At 37.5% G+C, this 26,097-nt stretch overlaps 1 protein-coding gene across 1 annotated transcript in view; it reads right to left on the bottom strand.

The window, feature by feature from the left end:
• Positions 1-23,023, bottom strand: part of NOX4 (NADPH oxidase 4) — a 164,994-nt gene extending 141,971 nt beyond the window's left edge. The window contains exons 1-2 of the mRNA XM_044258341.1: positions 22,967-23,023; positions 22,200-22,295 (exon numbers count right to left, since the gene is read on the bottom strand). Of these exons, the coding sequence (XP_044114276.1) occupies positions 22,200-22,295; positions 22,967-23,023 (153 nt within the window). The remainder of the gene's footprint in view (positions 1-22,199; positions 22,296-22,966) is intronic.
• Positions 23,024-26,097: the final 3,074 nt, after the last annotated feature.

The raw sequence follows: 26,097 nt of genomic DNA, 5'->3' as shown, positions 1-26,097 counted from the left end.
TATGCCATTTGAAGCAAGTTATAAAAGAATATAACATCTGGGTATAACAAGTGCATGGCAATTTTCCTAAAATCTTAAATACATGGTTTCTTATCTTAAATCTACTACTTAATAACTATTCATCTTGAGCTAGTTAACTGTCCTTTTCTATAAAATTAAGGATAAATGTTCTTATTTGTAAAATTAATATAATCTATATGATATAGTAATCCTAGTTCTTGGAACTTTTGTGAAAAGTAAACCCAGTCCAAAATATGCAAGCACTATATAAAAATAATTTATTGCCTTGGGGTCACAATATCACATCCTTTCTCTGAATGTTCTCCTCTGTGCTTCCGTAGTAAGTTCCACTTACATTAGTCATTCAATACATATATAAATATGTATTTGATATGCACATATCCCAAGGCACCAGGAGTTCAATCATGAATGAAAAACAGAGAATGTCTATTCCTAGGATTGTTATATTCTAGTAGGGAAAACAGACACGAATCACATAGCTACATAATCAAACGTAAATTCTAAAATGATCAATGCTGTGAATAAGAAATACAGAGCATGAGCATGTGTAACAGGAAATGAAAACCAAATAAGGTCAGGAAGGTTGCCATGATTAAGTGAAAAGTGAACTGAGATTTTGAGGGTAAAAGTACAAGGCACTCAAAAATAAAGACACCCATACAGAAGTAAAAAACAGCATGAGAACTGATGCAGCAAAGGGGAGCGTAGTGTACATATGAGAATTCAATAGTAGCTCAGCGTGGTTGGATTGGAAATGGAAGGTGATTACAACATAAACGTGGAGAAGGGGGAGGCCTGCTGGATTGTGTAGGTCATATTAAGAATGCACGTCTTGGGGCACCCGAGTGGATCAGCCCGCTCAGTGGGTGCCTTCAGTTCAGGTGACGATCACGGGGTCCTGGGATGGAGCCGTGAGCCGGATCGTCACTCCGCAGACAGCCTGCTCCTCACTCTGCCTGCCGCTCCCTCTTCTTGTGCATTCGCTCTCTCTTTCTTTGACAAATAAATAAATAAATAATTTTTTTTAAGATTTTATTTATTTGACAGAGAGAGACATAGTGAGAGAGGGAACACAAGCAGGGGGAGAAGGAGAGGGAGAAGCAGGCTTTTCACTGACCAGGGACCCCGATGCGGGGCTCTATCCCAGGACCCTGAGATCAAGACATGAGCTGAAGGCAGAAGCTTTAACCCACTGAGCCACCCTGGCGCCCCATCAACCCAATATTCTGACATGTTTCCTTCTCAATTATGCTTTGGCTAAAAATTTTACATTCGTGTTTTCCACATCTTCACCTAGGTTCTTGACAATGCTATTAAAGTGTATCAAAATCCTGTTGAAATTGTTGACCTGCAAACTACCTTTTCCAGTAAATTAACATTCAAATGAACATTTTGCTCTCAAATGGTAATTTTCTCAACAATTTTGAGGGAATATGACATTCTACATGTAAACATCTATGCAACACCCTTGTCTAAAGAGCTTTGAAAAGGCTGGAGAAGTATTAAAAGTAAGTTTTAATAACTGGTCATTTTTCTGTAGCTACCTCTCAGTGAGTCAACAATTAGTCAACTATTTCCAGGAAAAAAATGAAAATTACCATAGAGGTTTATAACAAATTATTTTATATTCTGGATTGGCATTTTGTGTTTGTTTAAAACTATGTAAATTTGTACTCATTAAGATCAATTTTGTTGATTCTTTTTAATCAAACCAAATGAAGCCTATACAACCCCTAATTCTCACATATTTTATAGCCACAGAATTGTAGTTCGTTTATGGGGTTTTACACATCATTTGGCCCAACCTTCTTTTTGCCACTATTCACATGCTGCTGTGGGAAGAAACAGGGTTTAGAACCCAGACCCACCTCTAGGCTATCTGACGTTTCCTAAGAACACATCACTCCCCAGAACAGAGATGTGAATCCAGACATCTTGCCTAGTGAACTTTCCAAACCATAATACTTCCTTACTCTTTCAATTGCTTACCTGTTATCCCACAAGTATTTTTCCCTGTCATTTTGTGTAACTCTTGACAGAATATTTTCCTATTCTGACTGAACACTGAAATCACTGGATGAACTATTTATAAATAAACACATCTCTGCTGTGCTTTCTGAAATTTTCATTCTTTAAATCTGGAGAGGGGGCCCCAGGAGGTACACCAGGCTTGGCAATCGCTGTTTTAGAATGCACTTCAAAGTCAAACAAACCTGAGTTTAAAACACCTTTTTGAGCTGTGTGGCCTGATACATTTTCTTACCCTGTCTCATTTTCCTCATCTATAAAATAAAAACAATACATCAACCTCAACGGGTTATTGTGAGTATTAAGTATATCTAGTACCTAGTATGGTACCCAGCATCTAGTAAAAAGTCAGCAGAAGCTATTATCATAATCCCATCCACTAACCTGCTCTAGTTTCAAAATGTAGGTGTTCTTAAGGCATGCCTTCCTACAAATAACTTCCTCCTAGCCTGTTTTTCCATCTTCAGCTCTGAAGAATTAAGATTCTAAAGAGTTATTTATTTATTTATTTGACAGACAGAGGTTACAAGTAGGCAGAGAGGCAGGCAGAGAGAGAGAGGAGGAAGCAGGCTCCCTGCTGAGCAGAGAGCCCAATGCGGGGCTCAATCCCAGGACCCTGGAATCATGACCTGAGCCGAAGGCAGAGGTTTTAACCCACTGAGCCACCCAGGCGCCCCAGGAATTAAGATTCTAGTTGCAGCTATGGGAGACGAGCTTTATTGCACTTGGCTGATTCTAAAGATTTCAAGAAAATTTCTAAGCAATTAGTGGGTGTTCAATAACTTTAAGGTGGTTGAATGAATGAGTCTACGAAATGATGCTTCAGTGTCCTCCTTTGGAAATTAAGAAATAAATAATCGAGACCAAAAGAGATCACCCAAGAAATGTAGTTTTCATCTAGTGTTAGACTCGGACCTGTTTTCTCCATCATGCCATAGTGCCCAAGAATGAAAACTCGGCCTCCATTTCCCCAACTGCCACCATTCTTGAGATTAGGATTTACTTGATAGAACTGCATGCCCAATTTAAAGATTTAAATTGGCATTTCTGTCTAGATTTTGTGTATCTTGTCTTTCCTGTGCCAAAAACCCAGACAGCAGAAGAGACTCACTTCTAAACAGTCATTAGGGCCACGGTAGCTCTTTGATGAGTCTGTATAGGTCATCTAATCCAAAACTTTTTGTACCAACTTATATTAAAAGTCTGTAAATAAGACAAATTGATGATCCCATAGGGCCCACTGGCCATCCTTTTATAATTAATGCAGCTCCTGGAGGTATTACCAGATTAATAAGCTCCTCTTCTGAATTTTCACCACATATCTTCATTCACTGTCCCTAGCTCATGGTGTTTATCGCCATTTCTTCTATTTGGGATGGCATTCCACCTCTTCCCACCTTTATTTCCTTTAGAGTACTTGAGATGTTGTATTAGAATATTTTACCTATTTATCTCCTTGTTTTCCCCCAAAAGCTAGCAAGTGGTAAGCACTGCTAAGTGGCAATGCCCAAAATGCCTCTTATTGTTGGGGACCTCAAAAGTGCATACTCCTTAATAGTGAAAATTATTTTGAAAAAAAAAAAATACTCCTCAAAGAAAATATGCTTTTAGCAATGAAAGTCAAAGAAAAGCAGAAGTGAGACAGAAACATAAGCAAAAAGAGACTACTCCATAAAGTAGTCCATACAACTTTCCAAAGCAATAGTAAGCACTTTCTGTCGTCTTTATAATCACCAAAATGGTCCATGGAAGAAAACTAGAAAATTTATTTTCCCTATCCCTCTAAATCAAACTTGTGGTCCTAACTAAAATTTCAGTGTGCACTATTAATATATTATAATAGGGGTATCAATTAAGAATATGATAGGCATTTCATACAGACAGGATCATACTTAATGATTCTTAAAAATGACATTTCAATGAAAAGTTACTTCAAAAAGTTGATTACCTATTTTGATAAGGCTTCATATGAAAACAATAATGAATAACATGCCATGAACTATCAGAAAGCAGTTAATAATAATTGGAGTAATTATTTCTTTAAAAAATTCCAAAATAAACTAGCAATTCAGTGGTCTTGGGGTATATCCAAAAACTCATGAATGTCCCCTCATTCCATTATGAACTATAGTTCATGCCAAATGATCCTAGCTGGTTTCTGTCAACTAACTGCCCTGGAGAATTTAACTATGATGTAATTTTTGACTCACATTGACCTCTCTTTCAATCTATAAACTTTTTTTTTTTTTAAACACTGTTTCTAAAGAAGCTATCAGTTCTAAAAAAAAAAAAAAGAAAGAAAGAAAGAAAGAAATGCAGCCAGGAATGGAGTGGGGGGTAGATTTTGTTTCCATATGATTAAAGGGGCCACCAAAAAAAAAAAAAAAAAAAGAATCCATCCTGACTTCATATGCAGATTTCCTTATGCTTAACTCAGATCTTCCCTTTTATACACCATCATTCATCATTCCATCCTTTCTAGAAGTAAACTTTCTTCCATTTTCAGTAGGAATGTACTCCTTCCTTAGAAGTCTATTACAAGAAAGAAAGAAATACAGTTCCTAGACAAGAAGAAAGCAAGATTATAACATGGTATTTCTGTCTAGATTTTGTCTATCTTGTCTTTCCTGTGCCAAAAACCCAGAGAGCAGAATAGATTCACTTCTAAACAATGAGTCTGTCTGCAAAAGTTGAAGTTCAACCTAAGTGAGATCCAGAACTACATTAAATACATTCATGGGTTTCTACAGGTCTACTAAACAGGTCACCACATTAAAAAGCATATTTTTATCACACTTAATACCTGTGACCCCTACCAAGGTTATTGTCTCCAAAACCTAGAATTGGAGAACTTAACAAAACACTAGTCAAAACTTGCTCCACTTTCTCCTGTAGAACTGTTCTAAAAGGTAAAAACAAATCAAATGAAAATGGCTTGATCTCTTTAGCTGACAAAAATTGATTTTTTTAATTCACCCATTATATTTCTATAAATTTTCATGCTCATCTCTTATAATCTACTCCTATCTACAGCACAAGAACAAGGGTCTCAAGAATTACAGCACATTTGCTTTTATGTCATTGTTACAGTTCCTCCTCCTACAGAAATTTGCCATGCACAGGGAAAGGCACCAAGGAATGGCATGTAATTTGGAGAGTGTGGTTGGCTAGAAAGTTGAGACAGGCCCTGTTTTTCTTCCGTCACAGGTCCAGCACATCTGATCACAATTACAGGATATTTATTTAGTCACATCTCAGCTACTCTTCATCAGGAACAATCATTCCAAAACCTTGCATCATTCTTCCTCATCCTTAAACCATTTTTAATTTCTCAACATTCCTCCTAAAACTTGGAAGCCAAACAGATATACTAGAATAATTTTGAAAGGAAGTAACAGTCAAAGCAATGGTACACCCTCATTTGGTTAGTCTTGTAATCAAACTATCCTTAACAACATATATTAAAACTCATACAGTGGGTGTGTCTGGGTGGCTCAGGCAGTTAAGTGTCTATCTTCAGCTCAGGTCATGATCCCAGGGTCCTGGGATCGAGTCCCGTGTCCAGCTCCCTGCTCAGTGGGGAGTCTACTTCTCCCTCTGCCTGCCGCTCCCCCTGCTTGTGCTCTTTCACTCTCTGTTAAATAAATAAAATCTTAAAAATGAATAAATAGATAAAACTCATACTGTGACTACAATATATTCAGTATTACGATTATTCTCTCATTACTCTCATTTCTCTCATTACCATTTTATTTGTCCTGAACTCAATCCTGTTTGTTAACGACTCTTATTATTTTAATCTATGAAACTGTCTTTAAGTTCTATCTTGATCCTCAAAATACTAGCAATCTTAGCTAACTCAGCATGTCTTTCAACTATAACTTTCAACTTTGAATCCAGTTAAATTTCTCTTAGTCTTTCTTTGAAAAAAAAAAATACTGTCTCCAATAAGATATTAATTCTGAGAAAACTCTAGATGTATCAAAATGGCTAAAATGGCTGAGAGAGTAGGTACTCAGTAAAATGGACTGAATGGATTGTCTGGTATAAACTATTCACCTAAACTTCCTGATTCATACATTTCTTTTTTTTTTTTAATGATTTTTTTTAAAGATTTTATTTATTTATTTGACAGACAGGGATCACAAGTAGGCACAGAGGCAGACAGAGAGAGAGAGAGGGAGGCAGGCTCCTCGCTGAGCAGAGAGCCCGATGCAGGGCCCAATCCCAGGACCCTGGTATCGTGACCTGAGCCAAAGGCAGAGGCTTTAACCCACTGAGCCACCCAGGCGCTCCTGACGCACACACTTCTAAGCATTAGACTCTTCCAACAAATTCTTCAGAGTTTAATTGGTCAGCACACAGTGGTCCACACTAGTTCATCTCCTGGTAGAACAAGGCATTACATCAAATGTAAGATGATAAATAGGTATAAGAGAGGAAATATAAATCAAAAATAATCTTTTTTTTCCCTAAAAAAACTAACATTTAATAGGTCCAAAATATCTCACTTTGGAATTTCTTTTTTTTTTTTTCCCACCCTTCCCTCCCCCTCGCTTTGGAATTTCTTAAAAAAATAAAGTGGCATACAGAAATACTTGTCCAAGTGTACATAAAAATTTCTATAAGGATACACTGCAGTATGGCATGTGATAAAAACAAAAAGACTAGGAACAAATTGGTTAACAGTAGAGAAATGAAAAAAATTATCTCTACATTATTGGACAGTCTTTAGCCACAGAAAATAAGTTAAACTTGTATAATGGAAATGAATTAATAATATGCACATGCAAAATGTGTATCTGTATATAACATAGATTATATAGAAATAAAGGAGAATTCCTAATTTTTTTCTATGGTAACATCAGTATTCAATGTACAGAGAAGCATGTGTTTCTTTTGAAATGTAATGAATTTACCAATTAAGTACCAAAAACTAAATGGATAGATCACAATGAAAATTTACAATAAATAAAATTAAATGGGTTAATATACTTTGAATTTCTAATAACATATCCAAAGGACATGATTATACAAACAAAGGAGGTATTCTACACAATGATGTTTTTCATAGCATTTTCTGGATTAATAGAGACCATCTGAATGTCCGAAATTTGGGGAGTGTTTGCAACAGGTATGTTTGTATTTACTCAATGAAATATTAAAAATAAAAAATGTATTTTTGAACTATATGTGATAATATAACAGAAATAAACCTAATATAATATTTAATGCTGCATGTTAAAAGAAGAATATAAAACTGTTTATTTTTTTTTTTTTAAAGATTTTATTTATTTATTTGAGAGAGAGAGAGACAGTGAGAGAGGAGAAGGTCAGAGAACGAAGCAGACTCCCCATGGAGCTGGGAGCCTGATGTGGGACTCGATCCCGGGACTCCAGGATCACGCCCTGAGCCGGAGGCAGTCGTTTAACCAACTGCGCCACCCAGGCATCCCTAAAACTGTTTATTCTAATCATATTATTAAAAAAAAAAAAAAAAAGAAAAAACTTTTACTTAAGAAATAACCAAAATGTTAATGGTGGTTAGGTGTAGGTTCTGAGATTTTTTTTTTTTGCATTTCCTCCCATTTTCTATAACAAATATGAAAAAGATTTAATAAACCTGAAAGTCACAAGAAAGATTATTTTGTAAGTAAAATGGAGTGGGGGAAAAGCCTTAGAAGTACAATTTGAGGAGAAATATTATCTTAAAATACTGAAAAGCAAATACTGAAAGGCAATTGTCCTTTTATTTCAACTTTTGTGCATTTGTCCATTTTTCCCCCTTAATTGGATGCATTATTTTCATACTGAAAAAATCCATGACAAACTTTATAAATTATCTTGCAAATATTTCCATGGCTTAAGGTGATAGTTTCCAGAAGAAGGACATTAAGCTACTGGGCTCTTTTTTTTCCAGCCTTTGATAAACAAGAAGATATTTACTTCAAGTTCAAGATCAATAAAACAGTATAAGATAGGACAGGACATGACAGTAAAGAGCAGAATAGGATGGGACAGAAGAAGACCGAATAGGACATGACAGGACAGGACGAAATAGGACGAGGCTGGACAGGATAAGATTGGACAGGATCGAACGGAATAGAACATAACAGGACAGGAACAGGAAAGAGGGGAAATGTGTGAGTGGGGGGAAGAGGGGAAATAAGAAGTGACATTATAGCTGGCAAGGAAAAGGGGGATTCCAAGTAATGAACAGAACCACCAGGGTAATGGAAGGGTGTAAGAGACAGTGATTCTTGCACACTACTGCAACTTAAGTGGGGCCCAAACATTAAATATCATCCAAACCACAGCTCCCTTGTGACAGAGAGCATCGCACATTTCTTACAGCTTGGTCAGCTTATGTGCTCTTAAAACATTTACCAAAGCATTTCAGAGAAAAAAAATAAAGTATTTCTACATATATTAAAGTATTAATAAAGAAAACCCTCATATGCTACCATAAAAAAAAAAAAAAAGAAAGAAAGAAAGAACCTTCCAAGCACACTCCATCCCACAACCTTCGTAACCTTGCTTGGACTCTGGGTCCACATAGCTGTCTATTATATTACACTTTGCAGCTCAGACAGTTTGGATGAATCATTGCTGTGACATGTCTGTTTCCTTTTCTGTAATCCATTCCACTCTATTCACCTATCCTTTTAATGTTTTCTTCTATATTTATTCCATTTCCTATATCTCTTTTTTTTTTAAGATTTTTAAATTTATTTGAGAGAGAGAGAGCACAATGAGGAGGGGCAGAGGGAGAGAGAAACTACAGCAGTTTCTGCACTGAGCAAGGAACCTGACACAGGGCTCCCTCTGAGGACCCTGAGATCACAACCTGAGCAGAAACCAAGAGTTGGAGGCTTAACCGACTATACCGCCCAGTGCCCCCCGCCATTTCCTCTATTTCTAAGTCTGATGTTATATGTGTTATTATTATTGTTTTTACTGTAACTGTTTATATGGGTAGGTTTTTTGTTTAAATGGTTAATATTATGTGCAATACATAAGAAAAAAACCGTGGGAATACAGAAATCAAATAATAACTTTAAATACTTGCTGCATTCTTCCCTTTAGTTATCCAATAACCTTTAGACTTCTCACTGAAAACCAGTTACTACAACTGAATATCAATATTTAAAGTTGTACCAAGTGTGATCACATCCAATGTCATCTCAATCTCACTAAAAACCTTTATAACAAGTATATAGAAATATCCTAACAAAAATGGTTACTTTTGTTACAGTATGAACAGATTACTTGTCCTCCAGGGATTGGGCAAAGTTTCTAAATCACAAAACCAGGAAACTAATGTATAATATCTCTACTCTAAGAATATGCTTTATGTTTATCACGATGTTTAGTCGTGATAAAGTCATAAGTCATGATTAAGTCATAGGAAATCATAAGAAATCGAAGGGTCCCTTTCTGGGAGAATGGGCAAGTACACTGTGGCAGATGGGAACCACAGAATACTGTGTAGCAATTAAAAACAAAACCCCAAAGAACCGCATAGTCACATGACAGACTTTAAAAACATAATACCAGATGGAAAAAAAGCAAGAAACAGAATGAGTCTATGCATAATACCATTTCAGTGAATTCAAAGAAACATGCAAATAAAATAACAATAGAAGGATACATGTCAGCATGTTAAAAATGTTCCTGTTGTCGGGAGGAAAAAGGAACTGGGGATTTGGAGAATGAGGAGTAATTACACAATGAATTAATAAATAAATGAATGATGAAGAAAGATAAAGGCCCAGGAAGGCAGTTGGCTACAAACTAAGATACATGTTTAAATACTCGGTACCTGAAATCCAAAACATAGCTTTTTAAATCCTTTGTTTTTACAAAGAGTCACTGCTAATGTCCTTTAAAATTAGTTCTCTTTGCGTGTACTTCAATCTTCAGTTGGTTTGACAGAAAGCTTTTAAAAGGCAAAAAAATTGAGATAAAATTTGAAAACAATTACCAGTTAAAAAGCAATTAATTGTGAGCTTCAATCGTTTTGAGATTATAATTAAAAACACACTGCCGCTTGCAAAATATCTCTTTAAATAATTCATAATATATACACTGTCTGAAATTAGGAGTTAATGTCTCTAAGTTGCTGGAAATTTTGTCATTAGCGGCCATTTACAAGTAGATTTCAACATCAAAACATTCTTAACTTCAAAAGTGTCGCCTAAAAGAAATGATTCCAGCATAATCTACTATAACTTGCCATTAGCAAGAAGGGAAATCATACTTTTTGAAGGCCTCACACGCATTTCTTCCTCATCCTACTTAATCCTCTCTTCAAAACAAAACAAAAGCCTGTAAGAGATACTAGGTTAAACTATGCAAAACTGCCATCTTTTTTTTTTTTAAGTCAGACTATTTCAATACTGGAATTTTTAGATAATTCAATTTCATAATATAATTCTCCATTTAAAATTGAGGAAACGTAAGGCTTTGGAGGTTTCAATAAATCATTTAAAGATATATTTGTTATAAGATAAAGTCCCGATTTCCACTTTTGTCAACTTGTCCATAAAAATCCATGTTCTTACATCCATTGTTCATTACATTGTATTGTTTCCATTAAACTTTGGAATTTTCCCAGGTGTTACTATATTTGAAATTTAAACTAATCGTCATTACATGCTTAGGAAAAGGTGGTAACAGTTTTTACAAGACTTTTTACACGTGTCATAGAAGATTTGAACAAATGTCATAAATCTAAAATCTGTGGGTTGAACAAAACATATTTTCTTCTTTGAGAATAACATGTCTAAGCTTTAAAATCAGTACAAGTCAAGGACTAGTTTTCGTCAGGCAAACCAAAATTAAGTAAACTCTATAGAGCCATTGTGATCGTAAACTCCTGTAAGATGTTCATTTGACTCATTTCCCCTTCTCTTATGTTTTACAAAACATACGAGATCAAAAATAGTTCAATGATGGGTTCTACATAGTCCAAGCCAAGCTCCAACCCTACAGAGAACTTCTATGGGAGGTAACAAATGTAATACAGACAATGCCCAACAGTAAATGCCTTTTCTTGAGTGGAAGAACATGCAATGGAAGCTCTGCATTCTTGTGGCTTAATATGAGTCATTTTTTTTTCCAACTGGAACCCATTAATATAGACCACTGATGATATTTGCTTAGTTTTCCCTTTAGATATTCGGGGGGCGGGGAGCAAAAGGGAGGGGGTGGAGGTGGGAATAAAAACATATTCTTTACCTTTGTTTGCATGACTCAAAGCACTTTACAAATGTGCTTTTGGGTCCATGCTTTTCAAACTGAGAGAATTAACAAAGCTCAAAGGCCCAAAGTAACTTCTCAAAAACAACTTGGCCCAGGGAGATCAGTGAGAGGTAAATGCATTCTTATCACCCTATTTTCAGCATCTTCACAAGGGGTGATTCTTTTCTTGTACCACGATTCTCTTGGGTCACCCTCACCAGCCTGGAAATCGATGTTTTCATTCAAGGTAAGGTAACAGCAAGTTATGCAGGTAATTAGAAGGTCCATAAGAGAGAGAAATGGGGGGTGGGGGGAATTAGCATAGAGAATCAAAAGAAATTTATTTGGATCACTACCCCTTTGTCCCTTTGTATCTTCCAATGCACCTGAGCTTTCAAAGATCACATGGAACAAAATTAGTGGCACTTTGAAATCAACTATTGGATAATCTTATCACCAGAAAAAGGAATCTAGTCAGAAAGGCATTCATCATAAATCATTTCTTGTATTTATCTTAGTATTGAAGGGCCCACTTTTCTTCTTAAATTTCAGGTGTATAAAATGTTTTTACTTTGTGTAAAAACATCTCTTGCCTTAAACTATTGAAGACCTCTGATATCCTTGGGATGTGTCCGAAGACCTTTAACAATTTCCCAAATTCAGAAAACCCTTAAATCATGTGATTTAAACCAATTCCCCATAGAACTTGTATTTGATTCATTTATCAAATGAAGTCATTGTCAAATTCAAGTTCTCAATTTCTAAATACGTAAACATTCTAACAATCATGCAAAGTCCATCTTCTCCTTAATCTACTTTTTCTTTAGTCCCACTGCCAAAGCACTAAAGAAACCAATTTTCACACGTATTTTTACCACATTGTTTGCTTGTTATCACATCACAAAGTTGCTTTAAAATGTGGATACTAAGAAGTGAGACCCAATGCCCACCTAAGTCATCTGCTCTTCTACTAAGGTCTCAGTCTGAAGTTCTTAAGGCTTAAGTCTTAAGGCTAAGTTCATGCCTTAGCACAAATTATTAATTACAACATGTCACAAACCATCAAGATCTCATTTCAAGAGTCAATACTGTAAATGTAATGCATATTGAATATGAAAGACCATCTGACACTTGTCCCTCATTCCTTTCTCCATGACTTTGCTATTGACCCCTGGAGGAGCTCTGTCATGGTGCCGTGGCTGGAGCCTTAAAAGCTGGGACAAATGACAGGACGCAGCAACAGTAAAGGATAACTACTTTTCACATCCATGATGTTTTCAATTCTTCAAAGTACTTTCCTATCCTTTGTATCATCTAATCCTCAACATGACACTCAGATACGTAGAACAGTTTCATCATGTTTCAGTTAGGTGAACTGTCATGTGTGGCTATGAAGGAGAGAAGAGGGAAGGAAAGAGGAAAATTGGCATCTGGGGGAACACCTATTATATAATGGGTTTTATGCTTGGTACTTTATCCCACAAGCAAGTTATTTATAATTTCTGTTAGTTTCTCCTTACGTAATAGAATCTACCTTGTGGACTAGTTGAGTGGCTCTGTTGTTAAGCACCTGCCTTCATCTCAGGTCATGATCCCAGGGTCCTGGGATCAAGCCCCACATCGGGGCCCCTGCTCTGTGAGAAGCCTTCTTCTCCCTCTCCCACTCTCCCTGCTGGTGTTTCCTGTTCTCGCTATTTCTCTGTCTGTGAAATAAATAAATAAAATCTTTTGAAAAAAAATGTATAAAGAACGCAATTCAGGGCACCTGGATGGCTCAGTCCGTTAAGTGTCTACCTTAGGCTCAAGGTCATGATCCCAGGTTCTGGAATCCAGTGTGCAAGGGCTTCTGGCTGAGCAGGGAGCATGCTTCTCCCTCTCCCTCTGCCCCTCCCCCCGGCTTGTGTGCGCATGCTCGCTCTCGCTCGCGCTCTCTCTCTCTCTCACACACAGCCTCTCTCCCAAATAAACAAAATCTTAAAAAAAAAAAAAAAAAAGTAATACAATGTGTGTCCATGAGAACATTTCAGTGAGTGTTGGCTTTTATTTTTGTTTACAAGCATAAATAATTTATAATAATCCTATTCAGTGTTATTAATACTAGGAATGCTAAATAACACTACCTAATTACAGTAATAACTATCATTTGCTGAGTACTTATGTACCAAGTGCTAAGCATTTCACCCACATTTTCTCATGTAATCTTCACAACTAAACTGAGGGAAAGATTTAAACTCAACTTCACAAATGAGTTAAACTTACACTCAGAATAGAAATTTACCAAAATCATAAAGGGAGATAAACGCCTGAGCTAGGATTCAAACTCATAACCATTTAGCTCCACGGTTTAATGATCTTTATTTGATTGTTTTTTGAATATTTTATTTTCTTCCCCAGTATGACCTAGGCACTTTTAAAATCAATTTTAAGATCATCACATTGCTGAGCATGATGAATTAGAAAACTTGACTAAGATTAAAAGACTGAGTTGATAAAGGAGACATTTAATTTCACCAAGTTCATCTGTCAAAGGAGCTAAATGAACTATATTAAACTGTAAGATCCCTATAACATTCAGTCATTCTACAAGCTCTTCTGCCTCAGGCTGGGTGTTTCCCAGAGAAAGCATAAAGCATATGGCCTCCAGAATTGTGAGGAGACGCATTTCTGTTGGTTAGACCGCCCAGTCTGTGGTACTTTGTTATGGACGCCTGAGCAAACTAGTGTGGGAGGCACCAGTTAGGCTGAGGTCTACAGGTCTGTGCCAGGTCTAAGAATAATCCATAAACCATATTCTTCCCCTGATTCCTGATCGAGTACTTATCGATACAAAAACACACAAACATACATATAGACAGTCTGGTGCAGAGCCAGTGGGAGGACACATAAGAAAATTCCAGTTCTAACCCCATCTGTCTCAGAACCCCCTGGGAGTGCACAGTGATTGAAAACAAGGTCCTCAGTATGAGACAAATGTGGGTTCCAATAGGGCTTCTCCTGGGGTTAGTTGTGTGACTTGGGGACAATTACCTAATCACTCAGAATCTCAGTTTCTCAATCCCCTAAAAAGTGATGCTTCCTATATTCCAGGGTTGTTACTTACAAGGATAATTTAAATAAAAGGAATAAATGAAATTATATAAAGAAAGAGCAAAGAACTAATTATATCTGGCATATACAATGTGATTAGTAAATGGTAATAGTTGCTATCAGGTTGAACTATATGAAATGGCTGTTATTTGATTATTCTTTATCTAAATAGCAATTCATGTAGTTCAGCCTAATATAATGTCACATAGAGACAGAAGAGCACAATAGTTAACAATACAAGTTCTAGAACCAGGATGTGTGGGCTGGAGTCCTGCCTCTGTCACTCACTAGCAAGTCACAGAACTTCCCTAATGCAGTTGCTCAGGTGAAAAATTAAAACTATCTACTCTGGAGGCACCTGGGTGGCTCAGTCAGTTAAGCATCTGCCTTTCACTCAGGTCATGATCTCAGGGTCCTGGGATGGAGCCCCAAGTCAAGTTGGTCTCAGCAAGGAGTCTGATTCTCCCTCTGTTCCCTCTCCACCATTGCTCATGTTCTCTCTCTTAAATAAATAAATGGCTTTTAAAAAAAAAAAAATCTACTCCACAGGATGAATGGAAAATTTTAAGCAAATTAGTCCACACCAAGCCTATTTCCTAGACAGTCCTCAATAAATATAACCTACTATTGATGTTATTAATATTATTAATAACAAAATGAAGTAAGTAGATTTGAAATACTCTAAAATTAATTCTACCTTCTAATTCTATGCTATTTTGGCTGGTATTGATAAAAGACAATTATGCAGTGGACATTCAGCTATATATAATAAAGAGGTTAAACACTGAGTGCTGTTAAGTCCAAAAAATATTATGGAATCAGAAATAATTTAAATAAAAGTAAGTCTCATAAAAAATTCCTTGATAATTTGTCTGAAACAAATCTAAAACAACTATAATGCTGAAAATTATGTTATCTTGGGGGTAAATTATCTTAACTTCTTAAATTGCTAAACATCTTTAAGTATCATTTCCCATAAGATGGAAAGCTAGTGGTATACAGAGTGTGGGGTTTAATTTGTTTATGTGTGTGTACGTAGAGTTGTTCATCATAACAGACTAACTGCTGGACTGAGGATCTACAGACCAGAATTGTGACCAAGCCACTCATTCAGTGGGTGATGGTGAGCAAATGACTTCAACTTCATCTTTCTGTTTGGAAAAATGAGGAAGAAGTCTAAGTAAAGATACCAAAGCTTAATTCCAAGTCTAAAATCCTGAGTCTCCAATACTGTAAAAGGATTAAGACTATAACGATTGCATCAAGGGTAAAGGTAAGTCCTTTCACCCGTCAATAAACAGGAAGTAAAGTATTTTCAGATAGCAGAATGCTAAGAATAAAAACAAACAACAAAAAAAAATCACCCATTCAGTTAAAAAATAATCCCCTGAATTGAAACACACTGCATGCCTAGGCAAATCTAGCTGCTTTTATATTGCATGCAATAAATGAAAAGAATTAATGATCAAGCCTTTTCTGAAACTCATAGATGGTATATATTCCTTCTCAGCAGAAGTAAAGCTGCTTGGGTCAGCTATGAAACCAATACTGACTTAAAATCATAGGTGCATTTGCACAGACAGTCTAATATCTGACCTTAACAAATTCACAGGACATCAGATTTCTGTCTCCAAAAATTGTTAATTATGATATAACTTCTAGAACTTTTGAGAGGGTAAATTAGTTAATATTTCTTAATCACTTAAAGTATAGTAATTAACCAAAGATAGATCATCACTCTGAGACTAGAAAAAAATCTCAATGTTCCCAGCTTTTTTCCAACTAACACAGGTATCTCAATAAAATTCTTTAAAAAAGAAAAAAAAAAGATCTTCATGATGGTGCAGTAGATCTAAAATAATAATTGTGGGGGGGAGGTTCTGGCTGGCTCAGTTGGTAGCACATGAGACTCTTGATCTCGGGGTTGTAAATTCAAGCCCCACATTTGGTGTAGAGATTACTTAAAAATAAAATCCTTAAAAAAATAATAACAATTGTGAGACAAAGCAAAAAAATTAAACATCTCATCATGGCACCATGAGAATAACTAGGTTGAAACTGAATGTTCCATATACAAAAATTAGTTTGGGAGGAAAAAGATAGTAAAACCAAAACACATTGAATCTGGTACTATAAAACACATTCTCTTCTCAAAGTAAGATGTTCTTATCAATCAAATTATATCTATTAATTATTAAAACATCAGAAATACAACTCAGAAATAGATGAACTTCAGTATGAGGGCTTCTATCCATAATATATTGAGTTAAACTGCCCAATATTTCAAAAAATTTAGGGAAGAAATCCATATTTCTCAGGGTCAGTGACAACATGTTAGGACTTTCTAGTAAAGTGCAAGCAACTACATTTTCCATTCCTTGAAAACAAATAAATCAAAAATAGATTTTATCTTAAAAAATCAAAGTACTCCTTTATTTAAAATTTTGTTATGGGAAGGTAGAGGAGGTTATTCCTTGGTTAGTTTATGTGTACGTGTGTTTGTTTTGGCTTCCCTCAAAAGAACTTTTTTTCTTCCTCTTAGCTTAAATTTTAAGATTCCAAAACTCACAGCATGTCATAATTAAACATCTCCTAGGAAGTACACAGTCTGATTAGCACATTAACTCAGGCATAAACCAGCCGTGACCAGGCTGCCTCCAGGTCTGGGTCAGACCAGTTTGGGAGAGAACAGTCCTAATGAAAACTCCTACGAAGACACATTAACCTCAACGGTTACTTTATCTTCCATCAGTTAAGATCTTTTCTCAGTCAGTTTTTACGTGACTTTTTTAAACCATTAATCCTGGACCGAGAACAAACCACTAGCATCCCATAAATATAAATAAATATGGATGTAAAAAATAAATCCACTAGTTCTCAGCATTAAATAAGTTTACCTTCACTCTCAAAGGTCCCCACCACCAAAAAGCTCAGATGATTAGGGAGAAGTCAGAGATATTCTTAAGGTGACACACAAATAACAAGGGCCCATGACTTCCCATCCGATATATAACTCCTGTTTTGGAGAGGGGGAATAAGAACACTACCAATATCCCTATGTTTTTTTTATTGGGCTGGTTGGTGGCCAGCTGTTTGCTGTAAAACAAAATGGTAAGTGTGTATGAACATGGGAGTAGGAATATCTTCTCCCATAGTCTATGCTTACGCTGTCCAAAATGGTGACCACTAGTCACACACAGCTATTAGGCATCTGAAATGTGCCTAGGCCCCACCAAGAGACTGAATTTTTAGGTTGAGTATTTTTTTTTTATTTTAAAACTTAAAGCGGGATGGGACGCCTGGGTGGCTCAGTTGGTTAAGCAGCTGCCTTCGGCTCAGGTCATGATCCCAGCGTCCGGGGATTGAGTCCCATATCGGGCTCCTTGCTCCGCAGTGAGCCTGCCTCTCCCTCTGACTCTGCCTGCCATTCTGCCTGTGCTCGCTCTCTATCTCTCTCTCTGAAAAATAAATAAATAAAATCTTTAAAAAAAAAAAAAAACTTAAAGCGAATAGTTCTTTGTGTTATTAGAAAAATTTGTAAACACGTTTGGAACAGCTTAGGTATGTCAATTTACTTTTTTATTTGTAAAATTTTATGAAATCTAAACACAAGTCAAGTATTTCTGATGAAAACCTGGTGACTGAATTATTATGTGCACAAGTATAAAATACATTTAGGCAATAGCCTAAAATACCTCACTGATATTTTTAAAAATATTGACTACATGTTGAATACTCCAATCCAATACAATAGTTTAGATAGACTACTTTAAATAAAATATATTATTACACTTAATGCCACTGGAGTTTTAACTTTTTTAACGTGCTACAGAAAAAATTTGAATTGCATGACTCACATTACATTTCCGTTGGGCAGCACTGATGATGAGTAATAGTAACCAGTAGCCTAACTACCAGAGATGGGCCAGTGAAGTGTTTTGAAAATCTGTGTAAGCATGAGAAAAGGCAAAAAGGTCAGACAGGACTGCAATCACATCCCAGGTCTGATGCTGAACAAGTCATCAGCTTCCTCAGCCTACCTCTTCCCATGTGTAAAATGGGAAGAATGGTTTCCTGGCTTAAACCAAATATTTATAGATTTGTTAATACATAGTTGGTTTCCAGGAGAAAGCAGAGATTTCCAACTACTAAGAATTAACTGCTTGTCAATATCTATGCCTTGTTGCAAATGGGCTATATTCTGTAGACCCTTCCCTCCCCTCATACTTCTATGACTGTTACTGTAACCTTACTTTTAAAGATGAATACTGGCAACCTTTATACTCAATACTATTATCAAAATAATCAGCAACTGGAGGAACTCCTTCAATTTGTGTTTTAAAGTGGTAGTAATTTCATCTCCAGGAATACCATCATTATTTTTAGGAATCTAAAATTCACCTTCAAGAGACTTATGGGAGAACCTGGGTGGCAGAGTCAGTTAAGCATCCGACTCTTGGTTTTGGCTTAGGTTGTGATTTCAAGGTCATAAGATCGAGCCCTACCTGGGGCTCTGGGCTGAATGGAGAATCTGCTTGAAATTCTCTCTCTCGGGGCGCCTGGGTGGCTCAGTGGGTTAAACCTCTGCCTTTGGCTCAGGTCATGTTCTCAGGGTCCTGGGATCAAGCCCCACATCGGGCTCTCTGCTCAGCGGGGAGCCTGCTTCCTCCTCTCTCTCTGCCTGCCTCTCTGCCTACTTGTGATCTCTGTCTGTCAAATAAATAAACAAATTAAAAAAAAAAAAAGAAATTCTCTCTCTCTCTCCTTCTACCCCTTCCACTCGTGCTCTCTTTCTTTCTCCCTCTCTCTAAAATAAATAAATAAATATTTTTTAAAAAGAGAGACATCTGTAATATCAGAACACTTATTATGTTCCTTTCAGTCTTTCTAAAATTCATCACAGTGGGACCTTGTCCTCATGAGGGTAGGCTCTAAAATGCACTAAGGCAGTAAATTAATAATAATGAAGTATCAGTATTAAACATGTAAAAGATGGGAGTCAGAAGTATTTATTTTAAGATTAATTATATCCCATTGTTATACTCTATCTTCTTTGCCACTTGAAAGATGCCTGCAAATTCTTACACTATAAGGTAATACCATAATCATCAAAAGATTAAGAATGATAAGCCTAGGACAAATAAAATTAAGTCCTCCTTCATAAAGCAAATAGTAAAACCATAGATAGAGTTCATTTTTCACTAAAAATATAGACTGAAAACATTCCAAAATGATTTAGATAAATTAATGCTGAGAAAAACATCATATAGGTAACTACTGAAAACTGAGAAGTTTGGAAGTCATCTTTCATTTTTCAGGAGGATGACAAGGAGAAAAACCATTCCTTTCCTCCCCACAGTGACTTTTCACACAGTGTTGACTTCTGACAGGATTGCCTAATGGTCAACTCACTATGATCATTCTTAGGTTTCTATAAAAACTAATTTACAATGACCCCTCCCTTCTTCTATCTGTTTGTTGCACTTTGTACTCATAGTTATCAATTTAGGCCTTTTATCATTTTTTCCTTGGCCTCACCAATGAATCTCCCTAGCCTGTCTTATTATTCAAACAAAAGCACTAGAATGTGATGGTGAGAAAAAAAATAATAATATTTTTTTTTAAATTAGTTGGGTTATATGTGTGTGTATGTGTATACCCTTCATCGTATCTGACTTGTCACCAAAATAAATTTGATGTTGTCACACAGACTCTAAGCTCATAAAAATTAACTTGCTTGTTTCCAACATAATTAATTTTAAGTAAGTTATTATTTAAATTATATCATAGAGATGAAATCCAAAGTTCATTTCTGGCTTCAAGTTGCCTCTTCTTAGATTGTATATTAATACAAATATCTCCTTTAAAAAATTTGTCATTTTTGACAGGAAAATTTGCCATCATAACCCTTTTGAGTTTTCTCCAAGTTATTCATCTAGTTACATAAAAGGTCAGATATCGCCTACTGAAAAATCCTGTGTTCACTAATTCATACCTAAAGGGACTTACAAGGGGGAAAAAAAATTAAAAAGTTCAGAGATCTTCATATATTTATTAAAGAAAATTTTTCTTAACTTGCTTATTCAATTTTAAGTATTTATTGTTCGATTTTCCACTAGATTATAAGAAACTTGTGGGCAGGAGCAAGGGCTCCCTTTCCGTGTGCCCATTTGAAAAGCATGGGTTTCATGACAGTTTGATAGATGGTTAAATGGAAAGGTGGTTAAATGAGAAAGAGAAAGAAATGTTCAGATTTAAGAGTTACCAAGAAAATGAGGAGCACCTGGATGGCTCAGCTGGTTGAGCACCCAACTCTTGATTTCAGCTCAGGTCATGATCTCAGCATTGTGGGATCAAGCTGGATATTGGGCTTACACTCAGCACAGAGTCTGCTTGAGATTCTCTTCCCTCCCCCTCTGCCTCTGTCCCTCCCCAGTGTGTGCTCTCTCTCTCGCTCGCTCCCTCTAAAATAATAAATTATTTTTAACAGTTACCAATAAAATAAGTTTCATCTTTGAGACCATTTTTCTTAACCCATTAGTTAAAAATACAGGTGTTGGATGGCGATAACGTGTCGATGTAGGTTCATCAGCTGTAACTTATGTATCATACTGGTAGGGGATGTTGATAATGGGGGCGGCTATGTATGTGTGTGGGTAGGGGAACACAGGGGAAATCTCTGTACCTTACTGCCAGTCTTACTGTGAACTTTAGCTCTAAAAAAATAAGCTCTTTTAAAAAATCGGTGTTAAACTTCGAAAATATCAATTGTGTGACCGAAAGATAATGAAAAATAGTACTTTACTGTATACAATAAAACATCAGCTAATTAAATCTCAATTGATTGCAGTCTTAGTTAGCATGTGCCAAGCACTCCTCTCAGAACTGAAGTTTGAAGATAAATAAGATCCGTAAATGTAAAGTAGGAAATGGAAAGCTGGTTCCACTAAATTCACGTGAACTAACCCTAATTTTAAATAATCGTTAAACCACAGAAAAAAAAAAAAAAACAATGCAGGTCCTATTTAGAATGTGTTCTCTTCCCCAATGAAAGGGAATGACAAAATTTTTTTCAGATGCTCTAAAATTTTTCAATACACTTTATTCTTTTTGCTTGTTGCTCAGAAAATGTTGACTCTTAATATAAAGTAAGATGTCCTCAATGCCTCTGTCTTCTGTTAAGGAGTCAAGTAGGAAGGGAACAGAAAGAATGAGATCAGAAATGCCATGGACCAGAGAAAAGGAAAAATATCAACATGAGATAAATCAGAACAAAGTTCTGCACAATCTCATTCTCATATTAGACCAGAACACTGGAACCATAACCAACCAGTAACCTAGGGTAAGAAGCTAAGAAATGGCTAGAAATGAATAGCTGCCTCAGACACATACTTTGTGAGAAATGGCAGTAAAAGGAAAGAGTGCAGAAATCCTCTGGATAAGCTTGTGCGCAGGCTGAAGTCTTTATTAGTGAAAACTAAAAGCCTACCATTGGTGGGTCCTGCTGGAGAAGCAGATCCTTCAAGGCATTTGGCAGCTGACCAGAAGCTGCAACTTCTCTCAGGGACTACTAGCCTGTTCTGACAGATTCATTCCCTTCATTTTAGCACATAGAATCTTTGGTTCTTTAAAGAGTCAGTCCTTTTAACCTACATGAGTGTAAATGATGCATCAAGAAAACGGGACCACTTCAGAGAAGTACAAGCCTTTCTGAAGCGAACAACCAGGGTTTCTTTAATAAATGGAAGAACTGACCAAGCCTGGTAGCAGTGTCCGCCTACCTTAAACCCATTCTACCCGGTTACCCAAGTCCCACTTACCCCTAACATCTGGTGGAGGTAGTGATACTCTGGCCCTTGGTTATACAGCAGGAAGGTTTTCCAGAAAAGCAAGACATTCAAGGAGAGCCAGATAAACTATATCACAGAGAAAGAGAAAACAAAAATTAAAAATAAACATTTCTTGATGAATGGAAACCTTAAGTACATTCGTTGGACACAATACTTTCAGACGAAGCTGGGTTAGTAACTGCAGAAAGCATTTTCAATTAACCAGCAAGCTGAAAACAAAGCTGAAAAGAGCAAAGCAAATCTTAACTCAGTTTCTGCACTTGAGATGAAGCATTTGGATTGCAAAGAAGTCTCCCAAATGATCGGCAGACATTCTCTGCAGTACAAAATGAGCCTAAGAAATCGGTGACATCACCTCGTCCGGAGAATTGCATGTTGTTAAAAATGCAACACCGAACAGAAGCAATCTGGGGAAAGAGTAAAGGGGGGAGAGATGTTTAAAGGGTTAAGGAAAAGTTGTGTTCACTAAAAGTGATCTCTTCTCCCTTCCTCCACATCCGCTCTCCCATCAGTGTGCAGAAAAGTTCCCATGCCTTTGGAGCCGGGATGGGGCTGGGAGGTGGGGGGGTAGGCGGTGGTATTATCTCCAGGTGTTAACAGCGGAAAGTTTGTTAGTTGAGAACGTTTGAATTAGAGGCAAAACTTCTTCCAGCTTCCCACCCGCGCACGCTCAGAGAATGAATCAAAGTTGCTGCACGAGAGACAAAACGCAGGGAGAGCCTTGCCCGCCATCCTACCAGGCAGAGGTGTTTAACCCCTTCGTTGGCCAGCCAGTTCCTCCAAGACACAGCCATGCCGCCGGCCCCGCCGCGCTGCGCTCTCCGCCGGCCGGCCCGAGAAGGAGCGGCGGCGGCCGGGGCAGCGGTTACAGTGGTGCGGCCTGCGAGGGGGGAGCGGGCGGGGACCGAGGGTCAAAGACTGAGTGGAAGCCCGGAGCCCGGCGCCGAGCCAGCCCGGGCGGGGTCTGCGTCCCGGAGCCGGGTCTTCCGGGCGCCGCGGCTACGGCCCGCGCGGGGTCTGCGCTGCGCCGTCGGCGGCCCCCGGCCCGGCGCTCGGAGCGCGCGCTCCCGGTCCCCGCCGCCCGGGGGCGCGAGCCAGCCCCGCCGCGCCCGCCCCTTTGTCTGCGGGCGAGCCTGTTGTTGTGGCTGCTGCGGTTCAGGGTGTCCGGCTGGGGACCGGGGGCGGGCCCCGCGCAGCCTCAGCCCCGCCGGCGCGGCTCGCAGAGACCCACAAAGATGTGGAGAATGCTGCCCATACCCTAGGTGGGGAAGCCCGCCGCACCCTCGTACACTCGCGCACACCTAACTCTTCGGCACGGGTCGTTTTCCCCAAAAAAGTCCAACTCAGAGAGCCTCCGCGTGGAAATTCGAGCCGGAAATACCCTCCTGTGCACAAGTGTCCGCCTTCTCCCGCCCACCCTCTGCGACTCATCCCACCCCCAAGGAGCGCCTCCTCACAACCCCTTACCTAAAGCTTCCCTCTGCCTCCCCCTTTTCAGTCCCTCGCCCCCACCCCACCCCATATTCAGGCAGAGCTTTGAAGAAAACTCTGAATAAAAAGACCCAGCGGTTTCATGGTTAAAGCTGACGTAATTCTCAGGGGGCTTTAGGGAAGCTCAGATTCACTCTGTTTGGAAATGTGCGTTTTATTACCCAGTATCAGAATTTGTTTAGTAATAGGAATCCTCTGGAACTTGCCCCAGAGGCCTGGGGAGAGGTGAGAAGAGTATGGGATGGACACAGGCTACCTATCCTACACCGCAAATTATCAGTATCAGGAAGGGGGGGAGGGTATTTATATAGAAGAATGTCTGATGCAAAGTAAGTGTTCAATAAAAGTTTATGAAATCAGGAATTTTCCAAACTTTAACAACTAACAAGTGGCAGGAAAGGTAAACCACTAGGAGCCTAATCTCATGGCTTTCAAGCTTTTTTTTTTTTTTTTTCAACAAAATCCATTTTACAACACATGCCATAATGTGAAATTAAAACTATAATATAAAATCTTCTCTTACTACAGCAAGGTACTTACCGCAATTAATTTGATGGACCGATGAATGACAGCAACCCTCCGTTCAAAACTTGAATTAATCCATATCAAGTGTGGTTTACATTTCATGCAGTTCACTCTCTAGTAGTTGTCATTTCTCTGTGATAGAAGACTTTCCTGTTTCATGCATGATCAAATCCTGAAAACTGCTTTAAATCTTTCTGGAGTTAGGAAGTATATTATTTATAAGTAACACCTTTTCTTTGTATTTCCGATGTGATGCTTAGAGGACCCAAAAAAGACCACCCAGAGAACCCAGGGAGAATCACCCCTGGGGAAGGTCAAATTCTGGGACACCCTAGTACTCCTCAAATTACACCCTTGAGTAACCATCTGAGAGCCATAAGTTCAATAGATGGGAGGTAAAAAGAGTCCAGCAAAATGGTTTGGTTCTTGCCACAAATTGAGAGGAATGAAGCAACGAAAAAATAGTAAAACAAAAGACACTTTTTCTTGACTTAATTGACCTAGTTCTTTTTTTTTCCAGTTTTATTAAGAAATTATTGACACACATCACAGTTATAGCATACAGCATCATGGTTTGATTCACATGTACTGTGAAATGATTACCACAATAGGATCAGCCAACATCCATCTTCTCATATAGATACAATAAAAAGGAAAAAAAAATTTCTGGGGATGAGAACTCTTATGATTTTCTTTCTTAATTCCTATATACCACACAGCAGTATTAGCTATGGTCAACAAGTTGTACTATATCTCTAGTATTTATCTTATCACTGGAAGTTTGTACCTTTAACCACCTCCCTCCAATACACCCCTCCTCCTATCCTCTATCTCTGGTAACCACAAGTTTGAGCTCTTCTTCTAGGAGTTGTTTTCTTTGTTTTTGTTTTTGTGGGAGTTCTGTATTCCACCGATAAGTGAGATCATACAGTATTTGTTTTTCTCTGTCTGACTTACTTCATTAGCATAATGTCCTCAAGTTCCATCCTCATTGCCACAAATAGGAGTATTTCTTCAATTTTAAGGCAGACTAATATTCTATCAATACACAGATATGTTGTTTCCATTTCTTGGCTAGTGTAAATAATGTTGCTATGAACTTGGAGGCACAGGTATCTTTTCCAGTTACTGTTTTCATTTTCTTTGGGTGTATTTCCAAAAGTGGAAATGTTGGATCATATAGTTGTCCTATCTTTAATTTTTTTGAGGATCCTCTATACTTCTTCGATTCTTGCTACACCAATTTACAATCCCACTAACAGTGCACAAAGATTCCCTTTTCTCCAAATTCATGCCTTTTCTTGTCTTTTGTTGATGGCCATTCTAAAAGGTATGAGATGATATTTTGTTGTGATTTTAATTCACATGTCCCTAATGACAAGTGATGTTGAACATCTTTTCATATACCTGTTGTTCTTTTATGTATCTTCTTTGGAGAAGGATCTATTCAGGCCCTTTGCCCATTTTTTAATCACCTAGGGTTTTTGTTTGTTTTGGTTTTGTTTTTATTTTTTGCTATTGAGTTGTACGAGTTCTTTATATATTTTTGACATTAACCCCTTTTCAGATGGATAGTTTGCAAATATTTGTTCCTACTCTATAGATTGTCTTTTCACCTTGTTGATATTCAAATACATTTTTTTTTAATTTCAGCTACTTCTAGGGAAAAAAGAAAGACAAAAAGAATGGATCTAGCTCTTACTATGATATATCTAATATATCTACTACTTGTCAGACACTGTCCTTGGTACTTCATACTTAAAATCTCACTTAATTCACTTTCTAGCTCTCCCAGTGAAAGTCAGTGCCCTTACTCCAGAGAGAGAGAAACTGAAACTGAAAGAGGTTAAAC

The sequence above is a fragment of the Neovison vison genome, chromosome 7 (genome assembly GCF_020171115.1).
Source record: "Neovison vison isolate M4711 chromosome 7, ASM_NN_V1, whole genome shotgun sequence".
NCBI lineage: Eukaryota > Metazoa > Chordata > Mammalia > Carnivora > Mustelidae > Neogale > Neogale vison.
This window is presented reverse-complemented; position numbering and strand designations above follow the sequence as displayed.